General features: G+C 38.0%; 1 protein-coding gene across 1 annotated transcript; it reads right to left on the reverse strand.

Annotated features, from left to right (window-relative positions):
• Window positions 1–979: 979 nt before the first annotated feature.
• tmem33 (transmembrane protein 33) lies at window positions 980–11,164 on the reverse strand. Its single transcript, XM_039813544.1, has 8 exons — window positions 11,046–11,164; window positions 9,546–9,613; window positions 8,001–8,095; window positions 7,705–7,892; window positions 4,723–4,790; window positions 4,300–4,433; window positions 3,252–3,335; window positions 980–2,052 (listed from the first exon to the last, which is right to left on the reverse strand). Exons 2-8 carry the CDS (start codon window positions 9,591–9,593, stop codon window positions 1,923–1,925), a joined length of 747 nt encoding a protein of 248 aa, XP_039669478.1. The 5' UTR covers window positions 9,594–9,613; window positions 11,046–11,164; the 3' UTR covers window positions 980–1,922.
• Between the last annotated feature and the right edge of the window lie 4,966 nt (window positions 11,165–16,130).

The raw sequence follows: 16,130 nt of genomic DNA on the forward strand, positions 1-16,130 counted from the left end.
GTTCACCTGTACAATGTAATGCAACTAATACAAAATATCTGCCATACATTAAAGGTGGAGTAGGTAAGACTTATAAAACTAACTTTCTGTCGTATTTGCTGAAACGGACCCTATGTTCCAGTAGAACTACATGAAGCAGGTAATTAAAAAACAAATCCGGCTCCGGCACCACCTACAGCCTGTAATGCAATTTGCTAAAATCCACAGCTCCCTGTTCAGATGCACCAATCAGGGCCAGGGGCGGTGTCTAACTGCGTGTCAATCACTGCTCATGCACACGCATTCATTCTCCCTTTTGGGGGGAGGGGCTTAGGAGTACGTTTTGGGCTTTAGCAGAAAGGGGGGAGGGACTGAGAAGTTACCAACAGCACCTTTAATAAAAGTTTATGACCGACAGTTTCTGGTGACATATTACACAGTGCTACACAGCATTTCTCAGGTAATAGAAATGTGTTGTTGTACTGGACTACATTATATTCAGAGGTGTTTCTAATTATTTGTCCTCCCTATTTTTGCATACTTGAGAGGGGGCAGAATATTAGAAACACCTCTGAATATAATACAGTCAAGTACAACACATCACTAAATATGCCCTCAGTGCTGAAACATTAAACACCTCTATGATAGTGTCACAACACAAAACATTATGGGCATCATAAACACACACTTTATGGCAGAACAGTTGTATTAGATTGCACTTGGAATTTGTATAGTGTCCCTCTATACTTAATACTACACTAGCAGCCTTAAAGTAAAACATGAAAGCTTTACTTACTAAACATATACGCTAACGAAGACAAGGTGAAGTTGAAAGCTTGTAAATATAGCTTTAGTTATAGTAAACTGACCTTTAGTTAAGGTTGTCTGGGTAAGACCACTACCTTTAATTTGATGGCAAATGTGATTCATTAGTTTAAGATGCATTATGAGGCCAAGATCAACTGCAGTTAATTAAAACAAATTGTAAGCACAAACCACATTACTCTTCTTTAATATTTTATTGGTTTAATTAAGAGATCATTTTATTCTTGTCATAAAAATGTGGTTTGTAGGCAAATAAAACACATTTAACATGGCAGAAAAATAAATCAGAGCAAGAAAACTAAATAAATGAAGCACATTCAAAACAGCTTTCAAACTGAGAAACAAGTAAGAACGCATTGAAAACATGACAGGCATTGTGCAACTCATTTCACATATGAATCCCACAGCAAAATGTCTGTTACCTTCAAATATTCTCAAAAATACAGCAGATATCTTGTTTCTCAATTCAACACCCATTTTGACATCATACCTTCATACCTTCATAGATCTAATTTGTTAAAAGAGTGAGTTGATGGCATTGATAGAATACATTTAAAGTTAGGCATTTAGACAAATCAAATAATAGGATGCTTTAAACAAAAGAAATAAAAGACGTTGGACCACATAGAAGCTGCAAACAAACCCCATCCTCCACCCATCCAAGCACATGATCATTAAAAAAAACAAACATTTTTAACAATGTAGAACCACATTTTAATTTAAGTTACTAATCTCAGAATGTTAATGTTTCATCACAGAATAAGTGATTTCATGAATAAATAAGGACATAAAAAGGAACAAATAACAGCCGGTACATACAGATCACAGTTGTCTACCGTGCTGCATTCAGCGAACGTAACAAAGTTAGGGGTGTCCACCGCTTGAATGAGGTCACATTAAGAACATGGGAAGGAAATATCACCATGAGACTTCAGTGCATTACTGGCTGCTCTTCAACTGCACTCATTTACAGAGAAGTTGGAGCACAGGCTGTAAAGTTGACATTCAAAAAACAGTTCCTTCTGTTGATGGCAATGTCTGTCCTCATCAAAGTTTAAGTCGCATCTTAAGTGGTGGAACAAAAAAACAAAACAAAAAACAGAACTTTTATGGAGTAATCAGACCCCTGTGGGAGCGAGGCGGCTGATGAAGGCGATACTGCTGAGGCACATCTTCCTGAAGAAGGTGGGGCAGGCAGGCTTCATGATGAAGTGCTCCAGAAGAATTCGCAGCTCTGTGAACAAGGTGCTGGGGTGGAAACAGATTTGTTTAATTCTCAACTCTGACAGCCCAGTAAAGTCATTCTAAGGTTTTACATTTCTGAATAGCAGACCACTGTGTTACATCAGATCACATTCTACTGATTGTTTAGTAGGGCTGCAGCTATCGATTCTTTTTGTAATCGATTAATCTAGCAATTTATCGATCGATTAATCGGATAATTTTTTTTGCGTTTTTAAACAACCTAAACTAGGGAAAAAAGCAACATTTTCGGAAAAAAGCAACATTTGTATTGCCTACATTGCTTACAATATAATCTCTCAAAAAACTAAACATATTAAGTGCCATATTACATTGTTTTTAAAGATTTTTTTTTCAAATGATATCAATCTCAAACTAAAGCATACAAACATTACATTAAGTTGTGCAACTTAACTTTCAGAACTATCACTGACGTCATGCTATTATCGTGGCAAGCTAGTTTTATTTTGCAGTAGACATACTGTACAGAGTTTTAATTACGTTTGAACTGATTCCAAACTTTGGACACTTTCTGTTGTTTTCTCCAGCCTGTCTCTTAGCCCCTCGCTATTTACACTATGGCATGTGTTGCCAGCAGCAGACTGAGCCGCGTCTGTGCGACAGTAATAATGCTCCGTGCGGAAACACCGTCCGTCAGCGATATAACGTTGGTAACATTGATTTAACAAAGCTTCGAGGCAAGTCATTTTGCATCGAGGATTTTTTGTAATCGAATTATTCGAGGAATCGTTTCAGCACTACAGTTTAGTAAATTTGTTAATTTCCAATCAAATTATTGTGCAAATTTTGCAACAGTTAACATTTTCTCCATTTGTCTTCCTTGTGCTCCAGATTGCTCTGACCAGCCGCAGCAACATAATGTTTTGATATGTTGGATGAATCTATATTAGCAGGTTTCTGCACACATACACAACAACACAAAGTAGAGCCTGACTAATACTGGATATTTGACAGAATATATAGTGCACTCTCATGGACAAACACTCTATTGCAACTCTTTTTCTGTATTACCTCAAACATATCTCTGCCAATTCTGTACTGAATTTTCTTGCAACTTCTGGGCCAAAATACGCTGACACCGCTATACTGTATCCAAGATGAGGTAATGTTGGCTCCCATGGATCCAAGGTATAAGGTCCCATGAATGGCTAAAAACTATTATATTGTATTATTTAACATCTTACCGGCAGTATGGGTTTCTTCTGGATGTGTAGCGGAGGGTGAGGAATCGGTAGTAAATAAAAGGCAGCAGCAAGCTCCCCTGTCCGCTGTCAAAAAGACAAAGTAAAAAAACTGACCTTACACAATTGTAGATTGTTCAATGTTTTAATAATACACAAAATATTAATAATAAACATTTGTTCAGCACTTTTATAAACATTGCAACCTGATCTCAGAAATATGCCAATGAAAAGGACCTCTGAACACCAAGAAATTGTTTCGCAACTTAAGTTGCGTATATAAAAGTTAAAATATGGCAATTTTGACTTTTGGTTTCACGCAGTAGACGAATAGCAGTCTCCTGGGTGAAATTCCTGCGTTTGTTTGACTTTGAGACTGGAATGTGTCGAACTAAGGAATTTCAGGATCCACCACAACAAATTGACTTCCCATGTGCATTGTTTCAGTGGAGCTGGCAGGCAATTTTAACACCACCACGTAATGGTGAAAAGGTTGTTTTAATTTCACGTAATTCTGCGAGATCAGGCTGAAACATTGTTAATATTAATCTAAATCTCTGCAGTAACAAGCAAATCGAACACCTGTATAATCTAATGCAGTCCAATACAAAGAATATCTGGCCTCTTTACTCTCTATCTTGCCTTGAAGCTTTGCATATGAAAATGTTCTGTCAGACCACTATTGAAGCTGACACACACTGGTAGTTGAGATACAATTTATGTGGTCAGTTTGGTGACTGGGATTTCCAATATTGCGTTTTCATGTACTTCTAGATAAAAATCCAGAAGACAAATTTAGTGTGACCTTAAAAGTGAATGACAACACGGAAAACCAGTCAGTTTTGCTGCTCATAATCTGTTCCAAGTATTTTTGGCAACATAAGATTGATAAACTGGTTGGATAACTGACAAACACAATCACTACTTCCATAGTGTCATTGATCCAAGCGCACATATTGGTAGATAATGCAATGATATTCCAATGCAATAAGGATCTGTAATGTCTCTTCACAAAATTAATAAAACAAACACTTTCTACATGTGCACTTACCTAAAGAGCATAAAAACAGTGGCTGGCATCAAGAAGATCTCATTGCAGGCGATAAACTTCAGGATGTTCTGCTGATTGGATGTAAGTTTGTCCAGGAGGTTTCTGATGAACATCATGCTGTTGGGGCCCACAGACTGCAAAGAAAGATTAAAACATCAGAAGTCGACAACAAAAAGCTGCAGTAAGTCTTAAGTAAGTAAGTAAGGCACAGAGGTTACATGAAATACTGATACAGAGAAGTAAATGTGATCAATCCAATCAGCTTTATTAGATCTTCGGGTTGCATTTGGGTCTCTGGGCAATGTTTGGTTAATTGAGTAGGTAACTAAAACACCATTTAGGGTTAAACAATGTTCAGCAAAAGGCTTTCTGTCAACTGTCAGCATTAAAAGTCACAGCAGAGGACTGCTGCCTTATACTCACATCAAGGACTTTCTTTGTGTAGGTAGTTGCATGAAGCACGGAGAAGAGGAAGACTGGAAAGATGCTCACTGGACACAAGTGTTAAGGATCAACCAACCAATCAATTTTTTTTGTTACATGAAATCGTACAGGGTACAATTCCAGTGACATAAAAAGACAGAATAAACCCTCCACAACGATTTACTGCAGTTATTGGAGTCGTTCCCCCCCCGCAAAAAGGATGTTTTAACGATTAAAATCATGGGATTATCATAGGACTAATCAGAACAACTGAATGCGCAGAGTGAACCCATGTTATGAAACAGTTGTACGATTTTAGAATTTCAACTAGAGATGCACCGATTACAACTTTCTAGGCCGATTCCGATTTTCTTTGAGTTAGGCCAGCCAATACTGATTTTAGCCGATTCCGATTTCATTTTTACTAACCACTTTACAAAACACAAATATTTATTTTCTATCTTTTCTTTAATAGAACATCTTACATAGAACATGTTTTGAACAGATAATGGATCACTATAAAATAGAACTATATAAATTACTCCTGGTGTGGGAAATTCACACTAAAGTGCAACGCTAGAACCATTTCCTTCTTTTCACATCCAATATCCAACTTAATATAATAAATATAGCCTTGCAGTATAAAGATATTTCTCAAAACACACACGCAGGCCTGTCTGAACGTCAACAGTAACGTTACCTGAAAACATAAACGTCACCACTCATTTTACACACAGTTTAACAACAAACTAAACGCTGGGGGAAGATTACTACGTTTTTAATGTAGGTTTTGAGCGGTATGCATCCCCACTAACGTGGAAAGCGCTTTAAATAGTAACTTTAATACAGCATGTCGGAGGAATAGAGCGTCTCTTATTTTTTAACACAGCGTCTCTTGCAGCCGGACGTCAGAGGCAGAGGGACAGTCAACAGTAACAGTAAATTCATCAAAGTCAGTGTGCCCAATGCTATTTTCCAATAAACTTAAGCGGTCAAATTTCACTGGACCCGCTGAGTGAGCGGCGGTGTGCTGATCTTACGCGATGTTAAAGGGGTGATAGAATGCAAAACCGATTTTACCCTGTCATAGTTGAATGAGGACAGTTCGGTGGGTAAATAGGACATACATAGAAGCTCAAAATCCCATTGACACCCCTTTACTATGAAAATCTCATATTTTGAAACTGCCGCTGAAAACGGGCGAATCCCAACAAAGCTGGAAGTTGACGTCAACCTCCCAAAAACCGGAACCTTTGTCAGCCCATGGGTGTATTAAGACAACGGTCACGCCGCAACATTTACACAACTGACCTGAGATCAGGTAGTTTTCTGAATCTAGCTAGGTCACGCAGATCTCTGCTATTCCATTACAAAATTCACTTCTGAAACTTTTATGCGAGAAATCAACCATATAAAGCTCAAATATGGGCCGCTTTACGAAAAAGGATGGCTAATTGCAAATTTTCTCCGACTGTGTGTCGGAGTTTAGTGCCGGTGTTGGTGCTGCCTGGGTTAGCATCGCCGCCCTGACCGCGTGTCAGCCCGCAGTCTTTACGGCGCGCCGCAGGTTCCAGTAAATCTTATAATGGGTATGTGTGTTGAGTTATTTAAACAAACAATCGGGAAATAAACGCCTCTTGTCCGCGAAGTCTCATTGATAGAGCCGGTGAGATGGAGTCCATCAATGAGAGCTAGCTAGCCTCCTCCTAACTCTGACATTCACAAAAATACATTCAATTGAAATCCGAAATCGGACAAGTGTTAGCTAAGCTTTGTAAGACCTTGAGGAACCTGTAATATTCATGCCGTGACGAAATTCAAACTGTAAATATACTTTAGTTATGCGAAAGTGAGCAAGCTGCGGTATTTCCCCATTGTAATGAATGGGACATATAGCAAGCAGCTGCTCGTCCTACAAAGACGCCTTGCGTTCATAAAAATGCCTTAAAATCAAATCAGACACAACGGTTAGCTTTATAAGACATTGGGGAATGATGTTGTATAAGTGGCGTGACGAAATTCAAACTGTAAATATAATTTAGTTATGACGACAGTGTAGCTAGCTAGCTGCGGTATTTCCCCATTGTAATGAATGGGACATATAGCAAGCAGCTGCTGGTCCTACAAAGACGCCTCGCGTTCATAAAAATGCCTTAAAATCAAATCGGACACAACGGTTAGCTTTATAAGACATTGGGGAATGATGTTATATAAGTGGCGTGACGAAATTCAAATAAAATTCCGGAAATATATTAGAGTTATGCCGGCAGCTGGCCGCGGAGCCCCGTAGTGCAGTATCCACAAAGGGTGACTTTGCCCTGGGTATGGAGCCCAGCAGGCTGCCGCTTTCTCGTCAGACTGTGTGGAGCTCCTAAAGTCCGACACGTCTTACCAAATTTGCAATTAGCCATCAAATTTTGTAAAATGGCCCATATTTCAGCTTTATATAGTTGATTTCTCGCTTAAAAAAAGTCTCAGAAGTGAATTTGGTAATGAAACATTGCAGTGTCTGTAATATGAGATTCTGTCGCTTCTCTAATGTATGTGTATTGGGGATTCGCTCAACCAATCAGCGCGCGTCTCTAATGTCTGCTTATGGCAAGTCGCTCAACCAATCAGCGCGCAGCTCATCTAAATATTCATGACCATACCATATTTGGAAGAAAAGCTCTTGTTACAAATAGGGCCAAAACACAGGGATGCATAAGGGCCAGTAAAATATCAACCAGGCCATTTTCAGCCCAACCAATGTTACATACCCCATTAGGAGACCATAAGGAACAGTGTGAAATACCCTATATAATCATTCTATCACCCCTTTAATCATGCGGTGCCCGATTGCATTTGACCGGCATAAAATCGGCATATGTCAGACTTGGCCAATTCCAGTCACTGGCCGGTCAATCGGTGCATCTCTAATTTCAACCAGATATACAGCACTATCCATTTGTCTTTTCCCCATATTTGAAGATGAAAAGATACTTGTGATGGGGTAGGAGTTGACCAGGATGAGTGAGTAGAGCAGGTAATGGCAGCTATCCTCCTGAAGAGCCTGGGCCAAGAAAGCTCTGCTCAGCTGAAAGCGTGGAAGCCTTTGATGCAAGCGAAGGGCACTGGTGAGGGCGTTCGCCAACAAGGCTCGCTGATAGAAGTTAGCTGCTGCATAGGGTCTGAAATACACAAGCAGTCACAAACATTCTACATCTATTTAGGCTGGGAGAAACGAGAATAGGGTGAAAGCAGTGTGTTGATGATGTGCACTGTCACAGAGTACTCACCCCAAAATTGGTAGAATAAACATTACTGAGCAATAGACGGTAAAGAGTCGTGAAAGCCACATTGCAGTTTCCAGCTTGTTACTCATTAAAAATTGCTGTGGGAGAAAGAAAAAAAATTAAAAGAACAGATGTTTTAGGAAATGTGATGCTAAGTGTTAAACCTGCTCCATCTCATATGATATAACATCATGGGCAAAGGATGTCCAATGTTAACTGTGCTAGAGTTTGGGGCAAACCGTGCGTTCATTGACATCGGAAAAACATTTTCCGAGTGAAAACGTCACCATTCGAGTAACTTCCTGTGGGAATCAGAGGTGGGAAACTCGGGCTGGATTTTGATAACAGAGTTTCCCAGTTGGTGACGTGTTGTTGACAACTGACGTTTGATGGAGGCGACTTTGGTTCACTGAATATATTTCAATGACAATTTATTGTGGACAAACGCCTCTGCCAAGAAACATACACAGACATAACATGTTTAAAATTATTCATAAATAGGCCTATGTATAAAAAAAAAAAAAACATTATCCGTGTCTTTTCCCGTTCGTTGTCTGGATGTGCTGTCTGGATGCTCGCATAACAAAACAGCAGAAAATCTTTTGTTATTGTGGCCTCCATGTTTTCACACACCTGATGCTCTAGGCTACGGCCAACCGTTGGTGGCAGTCATGCAAAAAGTTGTTACGCCAAACGCCAATATAACAGAAGAAGAAGAACGCGCATCCCGACCATGTGAACGCTGCCAGTCGGAAAAACAACGTAACCAGGGGGGCGGTGCCTGTTATTCCGAGCGGGCATGAACGCAGCAAAAGTGCTGTGACACCATCATGACAGGATGGGACTTCTGTTTTCGCTTGTATACTGACAATTGATTTGCTGAAAGTCTCAGACTTCTCCATCACGCTCTTTCATTGTTCAGCATAAACCAGCCAGACTAAAAAAACATTATTCAATCTAGCAGTTAATTTTACCATCCTCTCATCAAAGGTGAGGAGACAAGATGCGGCTTTGCAGTTTACTATCGTAGAAGACTAAGAAAACCGGAAAATATTCACATTAGAGAACATGGCACCCTTGAATTTTTGCCTTAAAACAATTAAGTGATTATCGAAACTGCTGCAGATTATTTTTCTGTTGATTCACTAATTGTTACATATCTCAGGGACATTAGTAACTATGCTACAATAATTAAAGTGCTAAATGAAAAAAAAAAAAAAAACTTCCAGATAAGATGCTCTGTGTATTTTTAAATGATATAACAAGAAACACCTGCACAATATTAAACACCACTCTGAAATAAATATCACCTTTGAGAAACCTATGATGTTTAATTTATGATGAAACAGTTTAACTCAATACTGAGCTTTCCACAAAGTTTGGAGGACTCTGTAGAGCCACAGAAGACATTATACAAATGTTTGTGGAGGCTGAGTAGTGCTCCTTGTGACAAGTATTTTTGTATGTAATATTAGTCTGATCAGAGTGGACCTTACAAGGGAAGAAACAGTTGGAAGGTAAAGTGCATGGATCAATCAGACAACTTACCACAGGCCCTAGCTGGGGAGGAGGACTTTGTTGGTTTGTGTCAGCCATCTTTGGAAGTGTTGGTTGCTCTGTTGGAAAAAATAAAAATAAAAATACATTATGAAGCAATACTGACAAGTCATACTAACAGGAGTCACAATTAACTACTAACAAACTTTTCCTTGGGCTGCAACTAATGAGTTTAATGTCAATCACCAAAAAGATTGATCTATTAGCCAAATAATTTCTATTCTAACCTTTCACTGGTCTCAAAGCAGCAGGTCATAGCTTCTCCTGGGAATTTGTTTGCTGTGTTTTTTTTTTGTTTTTTTTACTATTAACTTAACATCAGCTTGTGACTGACCTCAGAGGTGAATCATTGTTATGTTTATAGCTGTGGTGGAACGTAACAAAGTACACAAACGACAATGACAGTAGGAAAGTACTCAAATAGTTTCTACAATCACCAGATCTCAATCCATTGGAGCACCTCTGGGATGTGGTGAAACGGGAGATTCGCAACATGCTGTACAGCACACAAATCTGCAGCAACTGCGTGATGCTTTAATTTCAGTTTCAATGGACCAAAATCTCGTAGGGAATGTTTGCATCACCTAGTTAGGCAGTTCTGAAGATAAAAGGGGGTCCAACGCGGTGCTAGCAAGCTGTAGCTACCTAATAAAGAGGCTGGCGAGTGTATAACAGTAGAATAGTCACAGTGAACATTTTCTGCATTGAGTACTCTTACTTTCAATACTTTAGTACATTTCCCTGATTATACTTACACACTTTTACCAAAGTAACGGGTTCAAAGCAGGATTTTTACTTATAAGCGAGTATTTGTACAGTGTTGCATTAGTACTTTTACTTAAGTAACATGTTTAATGCAGGACTTTTACTTGTACTAGAGTGTTTTTACTGTTTGGTATTGAATACTTCTCTAGCTACGATACTTCCTCCACCGCTGGATTATAGCTTTACTATTTTAGTTTATTCAACTGAGCAAACCATAAAGACACTGTGGCTTTTAACAGTGAAAGTGTTAATCTCAATGAGGCTAACCTTCATTGGAACTGACGAACTATAAAGTCCATTATTTGCTGAAACCGAAGAGAATGATAAAACGCTAACGTTACGCGTAAGCTAGCTAGGAGTAACGTTAGCCCACTTTGCCCACGCCAGTTTGGGTAACGTTAAGTAACGACTACGTTATTAAATGGAGGACCGATGCAAATGGAAAAGGCTACGCGTTACTATTGATTAAAGTGGACCAGTACAGACAAACGTCTGTAAATAATTAAAGATTTCTGTCGGTGGTTTATTGATGCTAACATTAGTAGCAGGTGGCTCTAGAATGTTCTCCCTGTTACCATCGTTACTAGCATTTGAGCTAAACCCTCCGCTAACGTTAGCTACCTCGTGTGCATTTATGTTACGCTTGTTAACTGTTTAAAGGAGCTCGTACAGAATGAATACTTATTTTTGATAACATATATAGCAGTCATAAAGCACACAGCTTACCAGTATTACAGCGTCAACGTCGCGTTTACTTAAAAGCGTCAGGCTAGTCACCACACCGAAGGAAATTATCAGCTGGCCTTCAAAAGGAAAATGTCTCTCGCGAGATTTGAGAAGGAGCGTCTGGGTCACAGATAACACTCCCCTCTAGTGGTAAAGATACCAAACTGCAACAAGACTTGCTCTTTTTTTTTTTTTTTTTTTAATGGAAGCATAAGGTTTTTCTTTTTAATTCTGACAGCATGGGACAGTTATTTACCAATAAAATGCGCAATGCATTCAAAATGAAGAAAAAAACAGTTTAGGCTACTATATGGTATCTTATACAATATTTATCTTTTCATAACTGAATCGTTACAACTGACTCACAGGACATAATGGACATTTAATGCAATGTCATAGGCATAATCATGAACATTCTTTATTAACCATTCACTTACACTTACACGTATACACATGATTTACGTCTGATATTGTACATACACAGGGTATCTATTTATTTATTTATATTTTTGGCATTGCATATTTATGTATATTTTGGATTTGCACCTTAATATTATTTTAGATTTTAATATTTACACTCTTTATATTTGCACTCTTTCCTACTTTGTATTGCAACGGCTGCATAGCAATTTCCCTCGGGACAAATCAAGTTATATCTTATTTTATCTGAATTTATTGCCAGAAGATAATTTCTGTGCAATACCAAACAAAAAAAAGTATTTAAAACCAAAATCACTCAGTTGTGCTATAAAGTGTTTTTGACAGATAGTTTTGTTTAGTCTCAGATTCAAAAGAACATATTTATTTGCTGATTTTCTTTATTCACGTTGGTTGTCTCCATATACTGTACGTGCTGATTAATTAACAACTCATATACAAAACGTAACACTGCAACAGAAGTTCAGACAACATAAGTGACAGGAGATACAATAATTCCTACATTCTGCTGCTTATATGAATGTTTAAAGATGGAGGTTGGCATGTTTTGATTTTTTTTTGGAAAAATTAAAAAGTTTTAACAAACAAGGCACTTCTAGGGATCACATAACAAGACGGTTTTAAGTCTTTCATCAACGTATCTTAGACGGTGCTATTGCACTAAAGGAAGATATTAAGAACTATAGTATAGCGCAGGGATCTTCAACAGGGGGTCCGGGACCCCTAGGAGGTCCTCAGAGTCAATGCAAGGGGGCCTCCAAATTATTGTTAATTTGATTTTTTTCTTTTAAATGAATCCAACCTATTATTAGCAAATATTAATCCCCACATGATAGGCTTACTGGCCTATGTCAGGTAGTCACTAAGGTAGCCATCCACAGATACAGTTAATCCTGAGGATTTACTGTGCCACATGTATGTTTTAAAATGAAAACATTCATAAGGCTTAATTTCTTTTTACATTTTAAACGCTTACTATTCCATGCAAAACAGGTATGTATAAAAGCTTTAGGCTGCTCACATGTTATTGTAGGCTCAGTTTAATATGCAACTTCATTTTATACAATATATGTAGTAGGGGGTCCCTGATCCATCTCTCTTTCAGTTAGGGGGTCCTTGGCTTAAAAAACGTTGAAGACCCCTGGTATAGCGTATGTTGAGTTACTCATTTGCATCACATCTAAAGACATAAGGAAAAAGCTTCAAAGTGCGCCTGCACTTCAAAGTGCGCCTGCGCAGTGGTCAGCACCCACATCTTTAGAGAACAAACAGACTTTTATCTTATGAATAAGTAGATTGGTCGAATATTTGTTTTATCCAAAGTATCTTCTACTTCATTGGTCATTTTAAATGTTATGTTGCAGGTTACCACAAGAGGGCGCACTCGACCAGACTATCATGTTCCTGCAGCTTGGCCTATAGCCTGTGTTGGATGATTATTTTAGCTTTAAGTGCACCTTATTTGGTCGCAACATGTTTTAAAATCTTACATCTGGCTGCTGCTGTAGCGCATATATCCGCAGATTATTGGCACGGGTGTCGCAGGATGATGTGTTTGCTGCAGATGCCATTTGAAAATATAGGCAGTGTAAGCACTGTAGAATCTAATTATTTCTTTGCAAAACCTAATTAGGCATTAAAAAAGGTTAACGCCAGCGCCTGAAACGTTTTTGTTTAATAATCCCATTACTGACGGCTCATCATGTATAAAATCGTGCAGGAGGACACTAAGTTTCCACTTGTTAAAGGGAATCTCTGAGAAATAGTCGCATATTTTTGACACTATCTACGATTGGAAATTAGGGCTTGTAATTAAACTGCGGAGACTCAACACAGCACACAGAGTAAGTAAGGCTGCAGCGTCGCATGCATTTTCTATGTTTAATTGATGATTCTGCCTGCTGCAAAATCAGTGTCTCTATTTTCAGTTGTTTTTTTCTTCTTTATAATTTGGTCTAATTTGTCGGGCATGACAGAACTCGCCAAACAGGTAGCGTACAGTGAGAATAGAGCTTGATGATTTTTTAAGCGTCAGCTCCTCTCGGACCATTACCAGTCACTAGAGAGCTCAAGGTGAGAATTTAAATGAGACAACATTTTCTGCCCGAGTTTTAATTTGGCCAGGCTTCTGAAGAAGAACTGTAAGATCCTGAGACACGTTTTCAGAGACAGAAATATGTCCCGGAATTATCAATAGGGATGGCAGGGATAGCAGATAGAATATTAAAGGGATGTGATGCAAATAATCACCCATGTCGTTGATGTGAGTAGCCTACTGGAGCCACACAACGAATCAACGAAGGAATGTGATAAAAACATGTGTCCTGATATGCCATAGTTAAAAAAAGACATAAAATAAAATAAAATCCTGTTTTTAGTCTACTGAAAATGAAAATAGTTATTTTGTTTCGTATAGCCTAATTAGGACGAGGAGGCCTATGTGTCATTTAATAATATACAGTGTTGAGCATTTTATTGAAAGGATAAACCACTTGACATAAATAGTTTTCAGGTTTTTCTTCAATTTTCGAGCAGTTTCGAGGTTTTTCTCCTCTTTTCAACGACATCTTATATGATAAATAACAATTTATAAAAAAATGAATAAATGAAGACCATACTCGAAAACAAAATTAAAAGCACAACTATTGGTTCTTTTAGAATAATACTTTGAAATAAAAAAAGAAACAATGAAAGTCAGATGATGAAATTGCATAAATAAGGTGGGCTTCTGCGCAGTTTTAATCGAACATTTCGGTAAACTCTATAATAATGAGCTGCTATTATAACTATTCTTATTATATTTTAATTGAGACTGTGATGACTACTATCACTTACAGCAAGGATACTACTAAGATAATAATAAGCCAATAATAACAATAACAATATATTTTACAATATATTGATGTAAAGTGAGCCTCGTTTTCTCTGGATAAACAAAAAGATGTTCAACCTGCGCTCACTTTATACCTATACATTTTATTTAACCGTTTCCTTTAAATCTCTCAGGAGAAAGAAAGAATAGAGAGTGAGTGACAGACCAAAGTGAAAGCCTTCTAAAAGAAATAAACCCTGGTGTATACTCAAAGGAATGCGCTTGTAATCGCTCTATCTCAGTCTCTGGATCTATTCGGACCAAAACAAACAGGCTGTGGTATAAGGGATGGAAATCGGGACAAGCGAGGAAGACGACGGGAAGAAAGAGCTGGTTTGATAGGGAGGAAAAGAAGGACACGGTGCATTTCCCTCAAACTGGTTAAAGAAACAATAAAGCGAGTTATCAACAGACTTCTTTGCCTTTTATCTCTTTGTTGCCTGATCAAAGAAGGCGTTCACGATTATTTCATGATGGGAATGAATTCCCTGCGAAGGTCTTTACGCACTAACTCACACGTTGTATTTGTATTACTTTGTTTAGATTAGGATAAAAAAGAAATTATAGGTCTAGATAAAAACCAGTGCTGCTCTTCTCTGCTAGTGTAGGCCTACAAAAATAAACCAAATTTAGGCCAGTTAAAATGCTGTGAATTGATGCTCAGTTGATGCTCAGCAGAAGCACATTTTTGCTTTGATGCTTTTGCTTTTTACTGACAGCAAAACAGACTTTGAACAGTTCAAAGTGCAAACAACAATTGCAAGAGAACCTCTTACATTTGCTCTCCTCATAACAGTTATATTTACAGAATGGAGGTCACAGCTCTCGCTTTCTTTCAGCTGCTCATTGGTTAATTTGGTGGTTTACTTCAGTGGCTTGTTGAAATCAACGGTTTGAAATATTCTCTCTTACTTCGGCTTTTTATTTTAGCAGATTACAAAGTGTGTTTAAAAAATGAAATAAAAAAACACATGTTGACATCTGCCTAATATTTGCAGGTAAGAGAAAAGTAGGATTCCACTTCTATAAGATGTGAAGCTTATAAGGTTCAAGCTAAACAAACAGGCTCCTTTGGTTTTATCAGGTCATGCAACATTTTCCAAAATGTATTGAGGGACTCACTTGGAGCTGTATGATGCTGTCATATATGACCAAATGACAAAATCCAACATGTTGAATTTGGTTATTTGTCCATCTGTTGACATTAAGAACACTTTTTTGGGGAGATCGTCTATGTTTTCTTGCAGCATTCTGTGACTGCTGTTATATGCAGTGACCAGATTCAGACTCTTGGCCTCTTAGCTTTGATCATAAGCTTTTTTTTCTGCATGCATGTCATCCATTTTATAGAAAAGGTGCTGGTATATAAAGCATCTGATGATGCTACTTTCTTTTCATCGAGGTCTTCACTGTGTGCTACTGTATATATTTCTACTCAGAGCTCCTTTTATATAACCCCCTAACCCTTTCAGCATCTCTAAGATCTTCTATTTACTCCACACTTGTCTCTGCATGTGTGCAAAGACCAAACCTGTGGTGGAACCTTGTTTCTGATTGATGCAATTGTCACAGAAATGAATTCAGGACCAAGAAAATTAGCTTTCTGCGTGTTTTGGAATGTTAAGAGTTAAATCTTAATACAATTAACATTCCTTAACAGAAGTGTGCACAAACCATGTGTTTATACTGTTATTTTGAAAGCATTGACAGGAAAGAGCAGCCTTTTGGTTTATTTGTAAATGAAAATCAAGTGTATTAATTCAATGTTTTCAAAA

The sequence above is a fragment of the Perca fluviatilis genome, chromosome 10 (assembly GCF_010015445.1).
Source record: "Perca fluviatilis chromosome 10, GENO_Pfluv_1.0, whole genome shotgun sequence".
NCBI classification, from domain to species: domain Eukaryota; kingdom Metazoa; phylum Chordata; class Actinopteri; order Perciformes; family Percidae; genus Perca; species Perca fluviatilis.

Bases quoted from the DNA above. Each gene is read 5' to 3' on its own strand.
- tmem33 (XM_039813544.1), bottom strand. From the start codon at position 9,593: ATGGCTGACACAAACCAACAAAGTCCTCCTCCCCAGCTAGGGCCTGTG. The intron at 8,096-9,545 runs GTAAGTTGTCTG...TTTCTCCCACAG, and splicing joins CTCCCCAGCTAGGGCCTGTG to CAATTTTTAATGAGTAACAA. The intron at 4,434-4,722 runs GTGAGTATAAGG...CTTTCTTTGCAG, and splicing joins ACACAAAGAAAGTCCTTGAT to TCTGTGGGCCCCAACAGCAT.